The following is a 22,580-nucleotide window of genomic DNA, read 5'->3' as shown; positions in this document are numbered from 1 at the left end:
ATTGTCCAAACCTTGGTTGAAACTTCAATTACTCGATTATTTATTGGTATGGGAATCCAGCTTTTTAATTTGTACCTCAAAGAGAGGCTTGCACTTGCATTGGACCCATCTTTGACTTTAGTTTGCTTTAATATATAGGAGGAGTGGCCAAACCAGAAGACTGCTGTTTGAATAAATCATGAATTTTTCCATGTTTTGCCCTCTCACAGTGAAATACAAACTGAAAACAAGTCCTAGGTGGAACACTAGAACCACACAGCAGTGCACAAGGAAGAAGAGCTGTGATGTAGGTCTTCCTTTTGAAGTCATCATGTCAAAGCGTTGTCTAGAAGCTAAAATAAATTTTAAAAAGCTTACAATTTGTAATATCCAACTTACATCAATACAATATGCATAGCTCTCAACACATTTGAGATTTTATTTTTTGTTGTGGTAGTTTCGAAACCATTTCACACCCTGGATAAATATCCTACCACACCTGTTGAACACCTTCCAATTCTAAATTTCTGAGGTATAAACATGGCAGCCCATAGATTCATAAAATCAGCTACTTTTCAGATTTAATCAGATACTGGTTAAGTGATGAACTGTTTTTGGAATTTTTTTGAAAGAACAAATGCTTTATGACTAAAAGCATTATTCCAAACCAACATTAATAACAAACATGTAATATTTTGGCTAAGACTCAAAGTCTAAAACTTGTGTTCACAGTAAAAAATGTTGTCCACAGTTCCTGCTCCAAAAAACTTTACAGCTCAATCCCAGCTGTTTCACATGATATGCAAAAAATCTGAACATGGGGTTTGTTAATTGCATTGTAAATTTGTTAACAATTTCATGCAAGAATCTGTAAGAATTTCCCAAATGTTTTATATTAAACGGTTTACTGGTGCCAAAGTTTTGTAGTCATACTAAACTGATTTTTAAATCAGCAGTAACATTTTAAAGGGATGAACTATTTATCGTATTTAGTCCCTGTAAAGCAGATTTCTAGACAATATACTGGACTGGTACTTTACATAGGTCAACATGAAGATGAAAATTTGATGCTAATGTATTTGTGAAAAAGCAGCAATGGCATCACAGCCATTTCTGCAGGCTGTAACTTTGTGGTCAATACTTCTGGCTACTACACAATGTTAAAACTTCAGATCAAAAATTAATTGAGCATTTTTAGTCAAGCAGAAGACAATTTATACAACTCCTTTCTTGAATGCAGAATTACACTTGCTCTACACGCCTCTTATGATGGAGATCACAAGAGATAGCAGAGGTTTAAGGCAAGGCAATTCACCTGACCCACAACTGGCTGCATTCAGTTGGTTTATACATTTCATGAATTCAACGGGTAAACAGATTAAGCCACTGAAACCTGATTAAAAATGCTTACCAAACTTGCTTTTTCTTGCATCAAATGTACAAGTCAAAATACTATAAGAACCTTAGACTCAAATGCTTAATTGTAGACTGGGCATCGACAGAAACTTCTTTGTATGCATGGTTTTGATAAAGGATTTTGAGCACCGATTAAATGTTTTTGGTGTCATTTTGATTGAAAAGTTTGTGACTGACTCACTTGTGTACAAAACCACCCCATTTGCGGGAGCAGATGTATACGCATCCTAGACGTTTATGTTCTGCTGATCAAGAGAACAACGCTTCTTTACCTTCGCCATGTGGGAGGTTGGACTAAATCTGCAAACTGTTAATCACCATTAAAGTTAAGAAGTTAAGAGTCAGAAACTTCTTACCTGGGAAGACAACCAAAAAGTCAAGATTCAAGTGGATTTCCAAGAGTGAAGGTGAGGGCAGGAGTGCCCTATTGCTACAGACTGTACAGTACTACATTCATCAAGTCTTTGAACAGCTTTTGTGCAAGATAGAAATGTTAAATTGTGCTGCAAATGCCTCTCAGCAAACTTGAGCCCCATATGTGGGATGAGCTAGGACGACCAGTGGCTTGAAGAGCTCATGGCTGTCTATGAGGGACAATCCCACAAGACAACCTGCACAAGCTGATGAAAACCCAGATTTACAGAGGTAAAGTTTGTCCTGTTTCCAACTGTGGCCTCACAGGTTGGCCTTTAGAGCCACTGTTAAACAGCCCTGCTGCTGGGAAACAAAAAACATTATTTCTGTCATTGCACCCGTTAGGAAAATGTTTACAAGTAATACATTTCATAGAGCTCGGATAAACCATGTACTCAATCATGAAAGCTTTGCATATACTGTGCATCTTTCTGGCATTTTAGTACTTGCAATAATACATGTATTCATCACTGAATTGTAAAAAGTATCCACAAACAAAAGTGTTTGTGCTTCACAACCACAATAAAGTGAGAAAATTGGCTATTGAAAAAAAACTAATGCAACAGGATTTTCTTCTGTAGTAGCTGATTATTAATAATCTACAAGTTACCACTTGTCTGTCAATTCGCATTTTACAATGGAACAAGAGCATCCGCCAACTACCATTCTATAGTATGAGCCAAGGCCACAGGCAAATGCTAATTATAAACCTAAACTAGATTAGTCTTTACCAGTGAAAAGCTATAAACTAGCCTTTTATCCATTTCGAGGATGGGATATATTCCTTGACGAAACGTATTCTGAAACATTTATTGTAACAAACTCATACATAGCTAATCATAGGGCTGCCTTTCAGCTTTTTTCCCCAAGTGTTAGATGGTAGCTTTTTTGAAATTTTGTCAACAAAAATATCCTTTCCAAATTTTAGATGCACAAGTCATTAATGCCAGAACAGCCTTTTAATGCATTTTAGCAGCTTAATTCTGGCGGACAAAGCTTTCCTATAGTTCCCATTTTACAAAATTACAATGATGCACGTGCATTTTTAAACATTTTATTCAAAACCAGAATGCTCAAAACTGAAGACTTCTAAAATATTAAATACAATTCTAAAGAAATTAAAGACTATGTCTGCAAAAACTTCAGAGAACTTCAATATTTGGTGTAAACACCTTAGGCAGATCACTTATGGACAGCAGTTTGCAGGTCTTTCCACAGATCCTCAATAGGATTCAAGCCAGGACTTTGTCCAGACCACAAACGGACACTCTCTTCCCTAAACTTCAGTAGCTTCAGCTACTTTTCCTGCTAGAAAGTGCATTCCCCCCCCAGTTTTAAACCTTTAGCTGACAAACAGGATTTCCTCTAGTATTGGCCTGTATGTTGCGCTGTCCATTTCCCCCTCAGTCCTAACAATCTCTCAGGTCCCTGCTGAGGAGAAGAATCCCCACAGCAAGATGCTGCCCCCACATTATTGTAAGGTGTGCTGGGATGAGACAGCACCGAATCAAACACTTAGCGTTACAGACCAAGTGTTCCAGTTTTGTGCTGTTTGACCACAACACCTTTTGCCATGTTTGCAGAATCACTCGGGCACTTTGATAAAAACTCCATGAGAAATCCAAAACGTTTTTTCATTTTACAAAGGGGGCTTGTGGAGTGATCAGTATATTATTCACCCATGGAGATTTTCGCCTATCAGAGCCACTGAACTCTGTAACTCGGTTACATCCCTTACCAGTACCACCGAGTTCAGAGGAGAGTCTGATCTAGGCAGTGTCTGGGTGCCTTTCACTCAATGATCAACTTCAAATCTTCTCCTGACCTGTCCTTTTCTACAGCCTTATCCCTGAGCTGTTTTGATTGAAATTCGCTACCAGACTAAGTACCTCTGTAATGTTATATATCCATTCTGAAATCACGAAAATCACTATTACTGAATAGAGGCTACTCAAGTAACTGCATCTTGTTAATGTAATCTTACACACCTAAATTAACATATATGAAAACCATAGGCTTGAATACTTGTGCAATTATAACTTTTCAATTTCTTTCATCTCTTGTGTTTTACCTTGTGTTATATACCAAAACACGTCTACACATTCAAACATCAAAGTGTCATGACTAGAAGATTGAAAGTGACAAAATGTAAAAACTGTACAAGAGCAAATCATTCTGAGTGAATATGAGGAGAAAGATTGTATTTTCACTTTTAAAGTTTAAAATTACCGAAGAAGTATTCGTAGAAATGGAACTACACTGTAAAAGTATGAAAATACAAAACAAGTGGTAAGGCACCAGCAATAAACCACAGCTTCAAAGGAAATTAAAAGACTACTATTTCCACGAATAAAAGATCCAAAGAGATAAGGAACTGAATTACACTGAGACTTAACCAACTCGCCTGTGTAACAAAAGATCTCTGACAAATAGCAAGTACACTAATTAAAAAATGTGCTCAGGTGTACTCATACCCAGGCATGCATTACCTACTGAGCACTCCACAAAAGAGGTGGAGTGTTTTTGCGAGGTTAAAAATTTGCTTATGCACAATTATTTTGACATATTGCAATGCAAAAATTCTCAGAAATGAGGATTTTTAATAAATCATAATTGTAAATGGTCACGTGTGTTTGTGCAAGTTCCCACTTGCTACTGAAACGTCAGTCATGCAGGATGAAATAGGCACATAAATTATAGAGTAGCTGAGACAATCAGCATGATTTCATCTAACATGTAAAGAACAGGAACGTGAAGAACGTAATTTAAATCACAGCAAGGAGCTCAACCATTTCCAGAAGGTGGATATATAATTCCAAGGATGCTTCAGAGTAAGCTTTCTCTAAGGTAACACAGTGACTACCAGTTAAACAGTCATTTGGAAGAATGAGACTTTTCACCCAAGGAGAAAACATTGTGGGGAAAAATGCAGTGAAGGAATAACCACTCAAAAAGTTCCTCAGCTCATCCATTAAAGATGTACTATATTTATTGATTAGTCTTACAAAGAAAGCAGAGTTATTCTTCATTTCAAATCACTGCATGGAGTTTTATAATGTGAGATTTCCAAATTTTACATCTAAACGTTAAATTAAGATCCTCACGAATTACTTTACAAGATCTCCAAGATCTCTCGATTTCCTCCCTGTAATGGGCTTTCCAGCCTCAGCTATAACCGGCGAACATGGATTCTGTGCCGAGTATTACAATGAAGAGTGACCTCAGTGAACAGCTACAATTTAAGTAACGTGGCCATTTCAGGGGCAGGATGCTAGGATCTCCCTGAGAAACAAAAGGGCAAACTGGGAGAAAAGTGCAAGGGATGCTCACAAGTTCAATTCATCGGAGCCTGGCACTTTGGGTAATGCCAAATAAGAATGTACAGTTGACAGGGTAGGTCTGGACAACCGTAGCAAAGGAATAATGTGTGGCTTTCTGGAATGACAGTTTGAACGGAATGCAGCCCAGATTTTCAACACTATTAAGTTCATTCTTAAGTCGATATACTGCTGAAAGCCCCACTTTAATATCAATGTTTCAGAAACTGCTGACTCTGCAGTATTTGGCTTCTACTACAGTTCCCTTGACATATAGTGAGACCAGAGTGCAAAGAGAAAAAAAACTAAAGTGGAATGTCTGTGTGTAACAATGTCAGGGCTTAAGATTAAATCCACAGCACACTCTCAGGTGCTGGGATCTTCTGTGCAGTCAGGCTCTTTCCTTAATTCCCAAAAGAACTGGAACAGAACTCTACCCAACCTATCCCCTAATCACACATCGCTCCAACCTTACACCCAGGAGCTTTGTGCACATGTGGTAAGAAGTCAAATCTTTTGAAAATTGCCAGAAAAGCCCTTGAGCTCAGTAAATGAAATGACACCTCACATCCACTTTCCTGGTACATCATGTTTGACCACGAACAAGTGCTGATGCACATGTAAGTAGAGCTAAGTCAAATCAACAAAGGCGAAACAAAAATATATATCTGACCCAATAAAATACCAATTAGCTGTTTGTTTTTAATGAACAGTACACAAATACCAACTGCAAAACTACAAAAACTGTTTTAAGGGTGTACATAACCTTAAAAATCCCCCAGGAGGTGTTCTACTTGTGCCAACAGTCTGCCCCAAGATTTCCACCTATGAATGCATATCTACAGCAGAAAACATCTGGTTATACCAAAAAAAATAATACTAGCATTTCATATTTCAGCTCACTTATATAACTCTAAATGTGATTGAGATTCTTCACCTGTTGCTGAGGAGCACATTTTTTCCACCTACCACATTTCAGGTAGGGCCCTACTACTAGTACTTGTCAAAATCCAAAAAGATATTTTAAGCTCAAAACTGTCCCCAAATCTCCCTTTTTACGAGCAGAGGAATCCCAACAGGACAGCACTGTAATGGCCTTGTCCCACTTGCACTTGCTTCCTTTCTGCTAGTTCCTTTCCACCTCCCGCCCATCTTGTCTCGTCCCTCTGCCTGCAGGAAAGCAGCTCCATGGCAGCTGGGATACCGAGGCTACTACTCTGGCTTTCTTCCCTTCAAAACATGCACAGCTCCCCCTCCCCCACTACAAGTTAACCGAACAAAAACAGAAACTGCACAATTTATTTTTTTAAAAAGGTTATTTCGTCTTAAGAGCAGGTGCGCCAAGTCAGACTTGGAAACCCGTTCACAGAGGCCCGACTCCCATGAGCCCGTGGGGCAGAAGTCGGCTCCCATCTTGCAGCGTGAGACGCATAGCAGGTGGAGCTAAATATTCAGCGCTGCCACCAGAGTCCAATTACTATGGAAACTAAAAGGGTACACTAAGCCTTAAGGACACCAACTGTGTCCCTACAGATTAACCTCATCAACAACCATTAACTGTGAGACCTCAGGTCTGACTCACTCCCCATACCACAAAGAAACAGAAGACGAAAAAAACACCAGTGCCACCACATGTAGGTTAAACTGGCAATTTATAGAAGAATTCAAATAAAGACCTTCATCTCCTAATCATATTAAACCACGACAAACCTACAGTCAATACAACGTACATTTAAAAGCTAACCAGGGTTGGCATGTATCTCATGACAGGCCCCTGAAAAGTCAGCCCGTCCCCACTGCAGTTTCAAGTGCGCCGAAAGGTGTTTCAAGTGAGTACCAGCTCAATCCTACAAGGTGATGTTTTGCACCAAGTTCAATTTCTCACAAGCCAACAATAAGTTACAAGGCTTAATCCTCACAGCTGTTAAGTAGATTTTAGATTACCTTTCAAATTAAGAAGACTGCACGAGGCTGTCCGTATTACCATACCAGCCTCGAATTAATAAAGCACTAAAAGTTAACCTTTTTAAAAGTTAGAACTATCAGTTCGCTGTTTAATAACTACAGACAAGGTTCCGATATAAAAAACAGACCTGTCCAGATCTATATACAGGCAAATATCCTGTATATTTATACAGGGCACAAAAAACTATTTTGACATTTGAGGATGAAACGGTAGAAGTCTGCGACCTGGAGTGATGAGGTCTACTTTTTGGCTGAATTTTAAATGACCTAATTGGAATAACTTAGTGTGTTTTCTGAGGTCTCGTTTCACAGACCATACAGAGCGGGGCTCGGCAAACTTTTTAGAGCAAGGGCCACTAAAAATTCTTTACTAACCTTGCTGGGCCATCTGAGTGAAACCCTCTATCTAGCCGATAAACTCGCCGACTAAGAGGCCGCGTTTCTCCAGGCACATCTCCTCCACGACCTCTTGCACACACTGCTTAATAAACTCACCGTCCGTGAAGGGTTTGCCTGCTGCTGCTAGAAGCTGTGATACTTGATAACTAGCTCGGGAAGCCACAACATTTCCTTCGACTTGAATAGTTTTTGCTGCCCTTGAAGCCACTTTTTCCAACTGTTTTTCAACAATTTTCCCCCCTCCGTCCATGTCCTGCGTATTCCGAAAACGTAGCCTGATGTTTTGTCTCGCGATGCCTTTTTCATGTCTTATTCTTTAATCACGGCGAGTGTTTCCTGACGGACAAGACGCATGACCTTTTCTTTCCAGGGGACACAAAAGTACTCTTCTGACCATTTGTCGTTGAATTTTAGACCCTCTGCATCGGTCATTCTTTTTTCGACATGGAAGGAATAACTTACAGTCAGCCTCTTGTCAGTTATAACTTTTAGAACCGGTGGAAATCACTACCTGCTTTCACACAAGATAGCACGCACTAGACGTCATTTGCATGACTGAGCCAATCACAGTAGGCAACAAAACTCCAAATGAATTTACGGTAAGAATTAGTTGCAGCACAGGCGTATGTAACCTAGGCTAAAGCGGACGTCTGATAGGCTAAAAGTTAAATGCATCGCGCAATAGGTGTTGTTCTGCAATTGACCGTCAGTGCTGAGAGAGAGCAGCAGAGCCAACGAGTAGAGGCCACTGACAGTATCGGATGCAAAAAGTAACCCTCGCGATTCAAACAGTAGCGAGCTGTGGGCCACTCAGAAAAGTTCAGTGGGCCGGATTTGGTTTGCCGACCACTGATACAGAGCCATAAACCAAGCCAGACCAAAGCTGAAGATCCCTACCCTAAGACCAAATGAACAGAAGAGTTTTCAGAGAAGCAATGCTTGATGGCCTGTGAAACTAACAAGGTTGGGCACTCATACCACATGGGATAGCTCAGATTTTAAGTCTGTCACTTGGGCAACAGATCTGCCACTATTTCGTATAAGATAGCAGTACAATTAGGCTACAAGTCAACATCTTCAGCTTGCACACTGCTAGTCAGCACAAAAAAAAAAACATACCCTGTATTATACCTGGCAGACCACACCAGGTCTTTCTCGTGTCACGACTGCATGGCCGAACCACTACCTACTTAGTCCTCATGGCATCACAGAAACTGCTCGGGCCTTGAACTCAAAAACCAATCTGCAGTTTGCAAGTCAATAACAATCTGTAGGACCAGAATGCCTGAAGTGTTCAAAAGTGACCTTTTCCAGTATTACTTCTGTTAGTTTTAGAAACTACACTACTGCTACTTTGGTGGAATTTGTTTTCCCTCAGATTGGCATTTTATGATACCAACCCAGCAGGCTTAAGTCTACCCTTTCCTCTTGCAGGTTATGGCAGATGCTTACATTACAAAAGATATGGTACTTTTGCAATACCTTTTATCCAAAATGTGAGAGCCTGTTTTACCGAGTCAGTTCTAAACTGAATTTTCAGTACAGCTAGATAAAACAAAGTCCTGAAGCACTTGCAAAGACCAGTGTCATCTTTCCTGATCGAGGAGGTTGGAAAATTTCTGTAGGGCCTGATTTCTTCAGGTTTTTTGTTCCAACCGAGCTCACTGTTACAAACGTGACCTAAGTAACTGAATAACACTTCTATCCTGCTTCCTAGCCGTTTATGTAGCTGTACCTTTAAAAGTTTTGGGCAATCAAATAGAAAAGTACTTAAACGCTACATTGATCTATGAAAATAATTAGGTTAAGTGACTGCTGGGGTTGAAATAAAAATCGGAAAAGACACCAGACGCTCCTGGATGTGAGTTTGATGCTCCTGAACAAGCTGATGCTGGTAAAGCTAAGAGCAAGCGTGGCCACAATCAAGCAAGTTATATGGGTCACTCTGGATAAACACCTGGAACAACTTTGACCCCCTGAAGCAGATGAATTATTTAATTAGGTGGGTTAGACAATTTTAAACCCAAACCCAACACCGTACTGCTGTCAAGGACCAAAACTGACCATTCTTCTTTTTTCTTCATTCATTCTTGCCAGCAGCTACATCACCCACTGCAGGTCACAGCCGGCAACTCACTGGCCAGTACCTGGATGGGAGACCTCCTGGGAGAGCTAAGGCTGCTGCTGGAAGAGGTGTTAGAGGGACCGGTTGAGGGACCCCTGTGGTCTGTGTGAGTCCTTGCCTCAGTAAAGTGATGGGGAACAATACTGTAAAAAAGGATGAGACGTAAAACCAAGGTACCAACTCTGTGCTCCTTAAAAATCCCAGGGTGTTTCTCAAAAAAGAATAGGGGTGTTACCCCAGTGTCCTGCCCAACTTTCCCCTGGCCTTTACTAGTCATGGCCTCCTAATTATCCCCATCTATGAACTGGCTTCATCCCTCTGCCCTCTGTGCTGATGTGTGGTGCCACTTTGCCTGCCATCACATCACCCAGGTGAGAGCTACACATTGGAGGGGATGGGAATCCCAATTACCTATTATGAGCTTTAGGTGAAGTGGCCAGAAAAGCTCTATGTAAGTTTAAGGATTGTTATTCTTCACTCAAAATTAACCAATTAACTTTAGCAAACTGACCAAAACCCAGGTGTCAAATTGATGACCTGGCTCAGTACTACTCAAGTTCCAGAGCCCATGTTATCCTCATCTTAATTCAATGAAAATAATTAATAGTATAAAGCAAGCTTCTAAGTTATGCCGTCCCTTCAAGAAAGATTGCAAAGAAAACATTTTGTACAAGATCTGAAAAGTACAGACCTACATGTTTTTGAAGTTATTTTACCACTACACCTAGGCAACGTCAAAGGAAAAAAAGCACAGTACTAACTGAAAATATGTCGTTCTTGCTTTTGTTTGCTTGTCATAATACCACATTCCCATACATTAGCCAGCTAATTATTGGACAAATTCTAAAAGCAGTAGCAGGAAAGTGATAAAACTTATTTCGCCATCTGGCATAATGTGCTAAGCTTCAGTATCCACACAACAGGCATTGGAAAATCCTTTAAAAAAAAACTCAGACAAGAACTTAAGATAAGTCTGCATTATTTCAAATAATTCAGAAACTTAGAACCCATCTGAAGAGTACAATAAATTAGATATGAAAAATTCCCTTTACCTGTATATTTAGTTGACTGACTTAGCCAAAGCATCTCACATTTTTAACCCTATTTACACTGATGCAGCTTAACACTGCTCTGTCAAAGTGAATCTAACTGTTCAAAGGTACAATACCAGTGCCCCAACTGGGATTTCACTCTACAACCTTCTAGACAGAAATTCAGAACACTAACAAACTCCACACCGCTGCAGAGGTGGGCAATCTGCTGTAAACTTTGGTGCATGAAACCGAGTACTGTAAAACCCGATTTTGATGCAAATGTTCACAACTAACACAACAGCAGAACAAGGTCTTATTAACCTAGTCTGGGCTTTCATTACAGCACATTTCATGTTGAAGACACATCCTTATCTACTACAGATCATTACAAATACACAATACTAAACAAGGGGTCTTGAAAGGTAACTAAATCCATCTGTCACTATGACAGTAACCTAGCATGGAGTTTCTATCACATGAAACAACACAAAAATGGTCTGTGATGACTCACAGACTTGAAAGAGATTCAATTAGATGCTGCCCAAGACAGCAACACCAAGTGCTCCAATATAATAACTCGCGATAGCAAGGTGTAAACAACCTTGTTCAGCTTGACGCAATTCACAAAATTATGGAATCGAAATCATGGGAAAAAAATGATGGAACAAAGAAATGGTTTCTCACTATTTTAATGTTACCTTCAGCATGTTAAACATGAAAATTGTTAAAAAGCAGTGAACCTTCCATTATATATAATGCCAGCATATAATTCAAACTCACAAAGAAACACTGTTAGAACCACAATGTTAAAAGTGAGAGGTCTGCAATTTTACGGATGTGATGCTGACTACTTTATACAGTAGAATATAATATTCATTCAAAAACACTATTCAAGTTTGTTTCTAATAGACAATTTGTTCTGGAAAACCACCCGTCTTGAATTGATTTCATTTTGTTTCAGTCAGTTCCCTTGTTTAGTGCGTGTCATCCAACAAAAAAGGAACTTTGTGAGCATTCTTGTGTGATCTTCAATCTCCAGAGTTTTAAGTGTCAATTTAAAGTGTTGTGAAAAGAGCATGTTTTAGGAGATTCAAAGTCAAAAACATTAAGAAAGGAAAAATATATAGGTATGAAAGTCTGGTTTGTTTAGTCTCTTTAGATTGCCAATATTGAACGCATAACAAATTAAAATACTAACCAAAAAAGTTAAAAGATTAACCACTGAGAAAACTTCAGAACATCCAGAGATGTTTGCAAGTTAATGTCAGGTATATCTAATGTATGGCAAAAAAAATCCTGAACACACTATAGAATGCCTACTGATCTTAACTACTCAAAATAAAAGTAGCTTTGAACTGAAAGACAACATTAAACAAAAACATAAGAATAACACCCAAACCATAATCATGCACACCAACATGCAACAGGTACATATAGGTCTTGTTTGAGAAGTTAGAAATCGACCTTATTCAGGATGTTCTGCTACTAAAATCCAGTGTGATTTAATTCAGGGCCACCCCCCTCTAATGCCTACACTACATTTTGTTGTTCCCCCTAAAATTTTTATCAAAATCAAACATCTGAAAATAGCTACACATTCTGTAACAAAATACAAGTTTCCTTACCCCACTATCCCAGGAAACAGTACTAAAACAAGAACCCCACTAGTCCTGAACCTGCTGAACTGTTTTGTTTTGACCAGGTCCAGCAACTGATCTGCCTACACTCACCAAAAATGTTACACTATGCCCTGAACAAAATGATCAAGAAAGTTATTTTTATGTTCATGTATGAGTCAAATGCTCTCCTATCATTTGTAATTGCTCTTGGGGTTCTTTTTATTCATACAGCTCACTCGTATACAAGGTGGTTTTACAATATCTATGGTAAGATAGCCTGACAGTAACAATTTTGAAAGGGAAAATAGCAGAACTTAGTTGTACACACATCTTCTTTACAGCCAGAACAGGCTAAGGCTGAAATAGGTCAAAACCTGAAAGTCTTGGTGACGCCACTAATGAAGTGATATGTGTGATACAGCAACTTTTCTCAAGCAGTTCAAAAACTGACAGCTGCTTACTTCAATTTCAGATCACATTCATATTTCTGTCCTCCTGATGATCACACACCAAATGCTGCCGTGCAGATGCAAAACAGTGAGCAGCCGCCTCCTTGGAACGTGGTCAGACCGCACTGTCAGCGGTCTGCCCAATGACAACACTGTGAGCCATCATAAACTCATTGACGAGCTCTCTGTCACTTAAGCATTTTGGTGAAAAGTCGCACCTTCTCTAACCCCACTGGGGATGAAACACTGGGCAGATCACCCAGCCTCAGAGATACTTGTGTGATGAAAGACCACCACGTTTCTGCACTGCGTGGTGGAAGGTGTTCTAAACGTGAAAACTGATAACTCTTCAACAGGACTGCATGTTCTTTGCGCATTGTTTTTTTTTTTACTCTAGGAAAAGGCCTAACCCATGAGGCAACCTGCGACTTGGACTGGAGCCTTACCTCCGTCTCTCTCTCTGACCCGGTGTGCGTGCACTGCTTTCGCCTTGTTGTGGCCCATGTTGTCGCCGTGCTTGTTTTCGGGGCTGTCGGACCGGCGGAGCATCTTGCAGGGCGGTGTGGGGTCGGCTGAATCTCGCATCTTCTCATGACGGTGGTCACCGCCGGGGTGACTCTTTGATGGGTATTTAAGAGTCTGGAAAATGTAAAATTCAACAGTTCTTAAAGCACTACGACAGCAAAAAAAAAAGTTTGCAACCCCTGCTTTCCGTCCACACCAGGCTATGGCACTAACTTGGCTGGCGGAAATGAATGACATTGTCGTCGTCTATGACAGCTGTGAAAACACCAGAGGAAAAACCCCGATAGATAAACAATATTCCATTGACTACGTACTTATTACGGTTTTTGTTTTCGTTGGGAGGCAAACAGTAAGCCTAGTGGACACTTAAAATATGCGTGTCCTAGACGTTAAAGTTATATATGCAAGTTTTTTTCGAAGACATTGTACAACATTCGACGAAACCACCATCTCCAGCCTATAAAAGTTTCAAGTGTCCTGAATGCGTCAAGTACGTTGAAATTAATTCTATATTGTTTTGAGAAGTATGACAGCACACACGGAATAAAACCTCGTCCGTGAGCAGACAGACTACCGTTTACTCACGAATAAAATGTGCTACAAACTGCCTTAGGAGTTCAACGAGGAACTTCTGATCATTTCAGCATTTCGGGTTCAAGAGGAAATCTTTCATTTTGGACGGATCATCTGCCTTCATCTTTGCCACACGGGCCTTGCACAAAACGAAAATTTCGAAGAATTCAATTTCACTGAAATTCGACGTTTAAAATCGTCGACGTCCCCTATCGATCATAAAGTACACTTATATTGCCAGCAAGACCGTTTTTTACGCATCTTCGTGTCGAATTTCCTACTTTTCGTTTGTATTTTCCGCACCGAGGCCTGGAGGTGCTCCGAAAGCCTGCGCTAGAGTATCCCCCCCCATCTTAATCTTGTTTCTGTTTCTTATACCTGATAGGGTTGGGAATCCCTTCGGTCGTTACACCTAGAAAAAAAAGAGAAAGAAAATCATTAAATAGCTACCAACTGGAGCACAGATGTCCGTATGCACAAAATATGAAAAGCCGAAACAGCTTCCGTAAGTTTCTACTTATTTTGGTTTACAACAAAAATGGCGGATTTGTCAAAGCGGAGAAGGAAAGGGAGGAAAAAAACTGAATAAAAAATATTCAGCTGTTTACCCATCACTGAGTCTCGGTTGTTTCCTTGCATACATTACCATCAATGCCGTGTGTGTGTGAGTGGAGTGGATGTGAAAGATAAACTAGTTATTCGCTTTGATTTGCTTTTTTTGTTGTTTGTTTTACTCGTCCCGATCCCTGCTATTATTTCAATAGTTCTGGGTATGTGAGTTGCTTTAAGGCTGCGCTAATCGGAAGAGCGCCCTCGGTCCATCTCCCACTCGCACACAGCGGACTGAACCTCTATCTGCGAGACAGCCGAGCTCAGCCCACAGCCCCGCCTCCCCTCCCGCAACTACATCCGGGACACTCGGCGCGGCGACTCGGCTGCGCTCGGGCAGGCACTTCCGGGAGCCGAGGGCTGTGCTGACAGGAGCGCGGTGGGTGTTACCGGCCTCGGCAGGCTCTTCGCGTCTTCGGACTTGAGCTGTGCTGCTGTTATCGCGCACATCTCTTCGCCTCGGAGTTTCGTGCCGACAGTCCTGCCTACGGCCTGTGTTTTCATAAACACCAATGTTGTGATTTCTTGCCCTTTTCTTTTACTTCCGGTGCAATATAACCGGCAGATGTTTTCTGCAGTGTAGCTATAAAGTAAGCATGGGCGATGTCTCTAAGTTTCAGTTCTTTGCGTTGTAAAATATTATTACCAGGTTCTGGGGGGAACTGTTTCCTTGTATTGTACGATTTCCGGCTCTAAACTACTGTATGTAGAGGAAATCCTCTTCATTTAATAAACGTATTTCATGTGTCTAAGAATAAGAGAGTCAGGATAATTAGCTCGTTAAAAACTCAGTACCTCGATAAAAATGGTACCCTGCAGAAGTGACGATTTAACAAAGAATTGTAAGAAATTAAACGGTTACAATTCGCAGGTTTGCCTGCGAATATGTCCACGGGGTTGTGATTGTACAATAATAATGCTGTTAACGTTCATGGAGCACATTCTTTAGTTCAAGAAATGGTTTAATAGTGAACTTCACCTACCGCGCCATCTGGTGGATCGACACAGCATGAAGCGTGACTAGTGTGTCAGGAGAGCAAGCCTCGCTTTAACCTGCTAGGTTCCATTTTGAAACGCATGTTGTGCAGTAGGGTTTAAAAATGTGCAAATTTTAAGGACTGGCTAATGGGCTAATGGTGTTATATTATCATGAGAAAAATGTATTTGAGAACATGCATGTCTTGACTCATCACAATCTCAAGGTCTCAGCTCCTGGGAGATGCTAAGTGCTGCCACATGCTTAAATGGGTCTGAGTAGAATCTGCCACAAAAATCTTGAAACTCCTCCAACAAGAGGAGGCCAGTCAGCCCATCAAGGTCATTTCAATGCAGGTGGGTGATTTTCCCAAGAATCCCATCTCGCCACTTCCTGATGGAAACCACGCCATCGGCTTCAAACCCGAGCCGGGGACTCGCATGGCCTTTGGAGTAGAGAAGTTTGTTCTGTTCCCAGTTGTCAAAGAACTTCCCCTCTGGGGCGTTTCTTTCTGGATTCTTAAGAAATCGTAGCCCTTTATCCTCATCCCAGTGCCTTTGAGGCTTTTGAATACTCGAGTCGCGTCTCCCTGCAGCATCCTTTGCTCAAGACTAAAAGGATTCCCTTTCTTTAACCTGTCAATGCAAGACATTCCTCTTGCCTATCCTCAGGCTGCTTCCAAACTGGAGGCTAAAGCTGTACACAATTTTCAAAATGACGGTCTTAACCAGTGCGTTCTTGCCCCTCTTGCTTTTGCTGTTTGCTGAGTGAATCAAGGTTATCCTTCTAAGTCAGGAGTGGGATGTTCTATACAGGCTATACAGGTCAAGACTGAGCTCAAAGCGTGTCAAATGTTGCACGACTGTGCAGCCTGTTAGAGGATTTCTCATCTCATCGTGAGTTTCCAAATGTGGAAAGTAAATACATAAAAATAATCTTACATTTCACATTTGTCTGGCTATCTAAATCATATACATCATCTCCCAAAACTTTGTATTCTAGAGGGTAGTTTGACATGATTTAGGAATGCGAACACCTGCTTCTCCTTTCCGCAGATCTGTACTCTTGCTCCTCCTGAAATGACCTAACCGTGTCACAGAGCGTGACGTGGTGACCTCTGGCGCAGACACGAGAGACGTGAAAAAATATGCACTCCCAATAAAGACAACAAGGAAAGCCAGATCTGTTCAAACCATTAGGTGTTCTGACATAGAGTTTTGTGGGTTTCATTCTCTGATGTCCGCTTGACCGCTGAACTAACTCTCACGTCATGGTCATGACGCGGCGTAGTGTTTTCAGGAGCAAATGCCTTTCAGACTTATTTATCGTAAGAAAATCATTTCAGCTGTCTAAGAGCTTTTCAGAATAGGAGGTCAGCTGTATGTCCTCAGTTAACCCATAGGTACTTGACAATACTGTTTGTTATTTACAAAATGGGACACCATAGGCAGGGACTGATTTCTTTTATAAGGCACTGTAACTTTGGTAGGAGCTCTGAGTAAGAAATAAATTCTAACGAAATAAAAAAGGAAATCAATGTGTGTCTTCCAGTCCCTCTGCAGTGACAGCCAGCAGCCATATCACCCTGCAACTCACAACTGGCAACCCACTGAAGCTAAGCAGGTGTGAGCCTGGTCAGTACCTGGATGGGAGACCTCCTGGGAAAAACTAATGTTGCTGCTGGAAGAGGTGTTAGTGGGGCCAGCAGGGGGTGCTCACCCTGTGGTCCATGTGGGTCCTAATGCCCCAGTATAGTGATGTGGACACTATACTGTAAACAGGCACTGTCCTTTGGATGAGACATAAAACCAAGGTCCTGACTTTCTGTGGTCATTAAAGATCCCAGGGTGTTTCTCAAAAAGAGTAGGGGTGTAACCCTGGCGTCCTGGCCAAATTTCCCATTGGCCCTTACCAATCATGGTACCAATAATCCTCCTCTATAAATTGGCTTCATTACTCTACTCTGCTCTCCTCCCCACTGATGTGTGGTGAGCGTTCTGAAGCACTATGGCTGCAGTCACATCATCCAGGTGGATGCTATACACTGGTGGTGGAGGGGAGTCCCCATTACCTGTAAAGCGCTTTGAGTGGAGTGTCCAGAAAAGCGCTATATAAGTGTAAGCAATTATGAATTATTATCTTATTGTCCACGCAGGTTCCCCCGCTCAGTGGACAATAGAGCAGGGGATTGTCTGTTTTCCTTCTTTGCATATTAAGATCTCCCACAATTTTCAGCAGCTGTAAAAAGAGAATATGTTTGAGACCTGAATACAAATCACATATCACTAGATGGTCATCTGCATAGACTGCAAAACATGTTCAAATTTGATCTGTAAAAATTATAACATCCCCTCACATCAATTCCTTAATTTAATTTCATTATTGAATCAATTCTATTATTAGAGTTATTTAGAGGGGTTAGTCTTTAAGGCTCCAGCTGACAGCTTTAGTGTTCCAGTCTTTTGGTGGCCTGCTTGCTAATATACTGAGAATTGAAACAATATTATCACTTTGTGCATGTATGGTTCTGAAAAACAATTTCTACAGATATTGGATATTGCTGAACAGTTTTTGGCACAGCTGTGATGAACTGATCATTCATGCTTGACTGTGACACACTCGAATTGTCACCTCGTTGTGGACAGGTGATGAGGTATGTTTTGCTTTGATTTGCCGAACAAATCAAGACCTGCACAAGAAAGGGAGCAGTGACTTAGAGCCATCAGTATGTAGGAAGCTGGAGTAGAGAGCACATGGTTACTTGCTCTCTGCAGAGCTCACAGAAAGCAGCTTCTAACCAAGGAATATGGTCTGTCAGTGATAGGCTGTGATCTGAAAGACCACAAGTCTCCCGTGGAAATGAGAGGTGTTATTCCTAGGTTATCAGCAGCAGTCTCTTGATACCTTGATACTAAGTGGACATTTGCTAATGTTACACTCATCCTGAAAAACAGTCAATATAATAGACTTATAGGTCTTACTTCTGTTACATGCAAGATTATGTAAACAATAAACTAAGAAACAAACTAAAGGATCATATAGATAGTGATGTGAAACAGAAAGCGCACCCTCTTACAATTCAATGGTTTTACATAAGACATTTTTGACCTTCGTGTAGTCCTCACCAAGTCCTACCAGTAGAGAAATCGATCCTCAAGTGAAAGATAACACATACAAATTTTACTTTGTCGTTATTTATTAACAAAAAAACAGGCAACATTCAGTAGCCTTGTGTGAAAAAGTAAGTGCACCTGTGGTTCAGTAACATGTGGAACCACCTTTAGCAGCAGTAACTTGAAGTAAATGTTCCCTGTAAAAGTTTATCAGTCTTTCACTTTGTCTGGGGAAAACCTGTGGCCCACTCCTTCATACACAACTGCTTCAGCTTGCTGATGTCTGAGGACATTCATTTATGCACAGCTCTTTTCAGGTCCCTTAATGGGGCTGTGGTCTGGTCTTGTACTTGGCCGTTCCAAAATCCTATTCAGTCATAGATTTACTGGTGTATTTTAGTTCATTGTCCTGTTGCATGAACCACTTCCGGTTATGCTTTAGCTGTTGAAGAGATGGTCTCACATTTTCACTTAGAATGCAATGGGATAGAGAGGAATTCATAGTGGACTCAATGATTGTGAGGCGTCCAGTTCCTACGGCTACAAAGCAGGCCCAAATCAACACCCTTCCACCACCATGCTTGACAGTAGGTATGAGATCCTTGTGGTGATACTCAGTGCTTGGTTTTCACCAAACATGTCATTTTGCATTACAGCAAAATGTGGTCTTTCAGATCACAGCACTATCCACTTCGGTGTCAGCTGTCCAGAGGACATTGTTCCAGATGTCTTGTGGTTCATTCAGGTGCTGTTATGGAGACCTACACCTTGCAGCAATGTTCTTTTGGGAGACAAGGGGCTTTCTCCTGGCTGCTCTTCCATGAAAGCCATTCTTGTTCAGTCTTTTCCTAATGGTAGAATCATGAACTCTAACAGTTATGTTCAGTTCAGTTTCTTGTCATATGCACAAGTGCAGTGAATTGTCATGTCATGTCATTTGCCAAACCGCTTTATACCATACGGTGTCGGGGGAAGCCGGAGCCTACCCGACAAGCAGTGAGCGCAAGGCAGGGTGCACCCTGGACAGGGCGCTAGTCCATCGCAGGGCAAGCGCAAGCCAATCATACATGAGGACAATTTGGAGGCCACTGCTTTTTTGCATGTATGCTCCAATACAAAGACATTAAAGGAATCACCAAAAACATAAACACAGAACAGCAGCAGCAACAATAACTAGTAAATACCATACAATTTTAAAAAAAACATCAGTTTGAGCCAGTGGAAGGTGTAAAGTTTGGTAATCTGACAGCTTGTGGGAAAACATTTTTCTCTGAACCTGGAAGTACAGTATTGACAGAGGCCTGTACACCCCTTGTTGTAGCTTTGGTGTTCTTTGCAATCTCTAGGAGTGTCATATGGCCTGATCCTGGGGCGAATTTGCTGGAACACCCACTCCTGTGTAGATCGGCAACAGTCTTGAACTTCCTCCATTTGTAAATGATCTTTCTCACCGTGGAATGATAGACTTCATATTGTTTGGAAATGGCTTTATAACCCTTTCCAGACTGATGAACAGCAATGATTCTTTCTCTGACACCATCACAGACATCCTTTGACGAGGGCATGATGTGTCACCACAAACCTGCATGCTCCAGACCAAAGTGACTGTTTCTGATTTTCTGTACAGGTGGAAGGACTTCCTGATGATCAACTAATCATGTGCCCTTGTTTAGCAGCACCTGATTCTAATTCACTTCTTAAATAAAGATAAGTCTTTCTCAACTCTCTCAGAGTTTTTTGAACAAATAAAAGCAGTAATGACTATTAACAAAGAATGTGATATGATATATTTAATCAAAAGCTTTCTTAAACGTGAAAAGGCTACTCATTAAAGATGAATTCTTGAATGGAGGGGTAGTGGAATTCCTCATACAATATTTCTGTGCGTTTGTTGTTGTTTTTTGTCACATTTATAAGCGTTTGTTTTAATGCTTGGGTTTTCCCTTTGTGGTTATCAGCTTCATGGTACCTGTGGCGGGTTGCTTGCAGAGAGAACTGCAGTAACAATGGTGGCTCCACCAGAGGGCGCCAAATCTGCCTCCAGCTTTTTCTGGTTTGTAACTATTTCACCTGTGGTCAATGGTGAATAATTAACCACTCTGAATGTAGGGAAGATTCCTATGGTGAGGATATGAAACAGAGTCAGTTTGGGAGCATAGCAGGTTTGAATGAAAAGTATTTGCCCTGGGTATCTTTTGGAAAAGCCTGGCTTTTTACTTTAATATTCTATTCTAAATAAAACCATGGAACCAAATGTAACGTAAAAAGCCATAATCTATGAGCCAATCTGTTACCAGGCAACGATCTTCCATGGTGCCTTATTGAGGAAGCTTTAACTGATCCAACTAGATTCCAGAATCTTATGTGTTCTTTTTCTCCCTTGTGCCCTCCTTGAAATTGGGCTGTACCCTAGCAAACTCACTGGACACTCAGTCACCTGGCTGCCTCCTGAGATAGCATTAGCTTCCACCTCTTTGAAATAGCTTTACCTTGCTTCAGGGCATCAGCCCTTAAATGGCCAGTAAATCCTTTGTATGAGACATTAAACTGAGGTCCTGGCTCCAGGGTCATGAAAGATCCCGTGGCACACTTCAAAAGAGCAGGGAGGTCCCGTTATGGGGCTCTTTGCACTCTCTGTCTCTTCCCTACAGGATCTTTTGTATAGTGGGGGTGCTGATACGTAAAGGTGGGTGCCACACTTCAATGAACTGGGTCCCTTTCGAGGTATGAAGTGCTTTGGGATCCTTAAGGTTGAAAAGAGCTGAATAAACAAAGTAAAGGTTTATTCCCTGCTGAAAAGGGAAGAAAAGAAACACAGTGTTTCGGCTGTGGAGCCTTCTTCAGGTGTGAGAGAGAGAGGAAAGTTGGCAGCTGATAAAGCAGGGAGAAGGAAAGCCGGGAGTGGAGAGGAGGCGGGAGCAGGAGAGATGCAGAGTGGGCACTCCGGGTGGAGTGAAGTCGAGAGAGGTGGAGAGAGGCATGAAGTCGAAACCTGCAGATGAACAGAGAGGATTAGAAGGAAACGAGTCTGTCGCTGAGAGAAGGGGGAAGGTGTGATCCTAGTTTCAGGGTCATTTTGGTTGGGATGTCTTTCTGCAAAACCCCTCTGTTTGAGAAACCCCTCTGTAAGAATGCAGACGGAGAGATCAGCGTGAGGTCTGAGGTGAAATGAGAAACTATGGGATTGGAGAGATTCAATCCTCACAGCCCTGACATGTTCTCTGAAGCGGTCTCCCAGTCTCCTTCCTGTTTCCCCAATCTACAGTAGATGGCTGGGCGTTTACTGCCAGGGATACAGTAAATAAGGTTATTGGAGGTACAAGATTTTGCAGCCTACGCATGCTGATGCAGCTACCTACTTGAACTAAATGTGAGTAGTTATCAACGTCATGATCACGTTACTGCCACGGAACAAGTAAAGGTTTATTCCCTGCTGAAAAGAGAAGAAAAGAAACACAACATTTCGGATTTGGAGCCTTCCTTGGGTGTGAGGGTGATGTTACTGCTACACTCTTTCTACAAGAAGCCATCATCCTCATAGATGTGCTGTCCATGGTCCCAGTCTGTTCCAGCTTCTGAAGGAGATGAAATGGCTCCCTGGCTGTCCCAACGCACTCATCCCGGACTCCTCTCCGCCCTCCCAGTCGGTGCTCTGTCATGGCCCTCTCATGCAGTGGCTGATTTAAGACATGCAACAGTCACAACAATCTGGTCGCTTCTGTGAGGGACTTTCATCTCTCATCTAAATTCTTTATCTTAGTCTTAATTCAGTTACCTTTATATGGGAGAGGGAACTCAACACGATGCCAGTCTTATCTGCATTGCAGTCTGGGACAGTGATTTGTTGTCTTCTCCAGCTGTAAATCCATTTTAAACATGGAGGTAAACTGTGGACAACGTCTTGAGAGACATTCCAGCTGCAGATTGCACCTCATACAAAGGCACTTGGGGTGAAGTCAGTATTTACCTGCTGCTGCCTTCAGTAGTTAGTTATTTCTTACTTCTAAATACCCATCTGCTACTGCCTGCCACTGCTGGGATAATTTAATCAAATGAAAACATAGGAA

The 22,580-nt window shown here is 41.4% G+C and overlaps 1 protein-coding gene across 5 annotated transcripts in view; it reads right to left on the bottom strand.

The window, feature by feature from the left end:
- Nucleotides 1-14,711, bottom strand: part of waca (WW domain containing adaptor with coiled-coil a) — a 56,884-nt gene extending 42,173 nt beyond the window's left edge. For 2 of the 5 annotated variants that reach the window (XM_088642825.1, XM_088642826.1), the window contains exons 1-3: nt 14,424-14,711; nt 14,194-14,227; nt 13,164-13,356 (exon numbers count right to left, since the gene is read on the bottom strand). In XM_088642825.1, the coding sequence (XP_088498951.1) occupies nt 13,164-13,356; nt 14,194-14,227; nt 14,424-14,464 (268 nt within the window). In that variant the 5' untranslated portion in view covers nt 14,465-14,711. The remainder of the gene's footprint in view (nt 1-13,163; nt 13,357-14,193; nt 14,228-14,423) is intronic. The other 3 variants (XM_088642824.1, XM_088642828.1, XM_088642827.1) reach the window with 3 other exon arrangements.
- Nucleotides 14,712-22,580: the final 7,869 nt, after the last annotated feature.

The sequence above is a fragment of the Lepisosteus platostomus genome, chromosome 8, assembly GCF_059453375.1.
Source record: "Lepisosteus platostomus isolate fLepPlt1 chromosome 8, fLepPlt1.hap1, whole genome shotgun sequence".
Lineage (NCBI taxonomy): Eukaryota > Metazoa > Chordata > Actinopteri > Semionotiformes > Lepisosteidae > Lepisosteus > Lepisosteus platostomus.
This window is presented reverse-complemented; position numbering and strand designations above follow the sequence as displayed.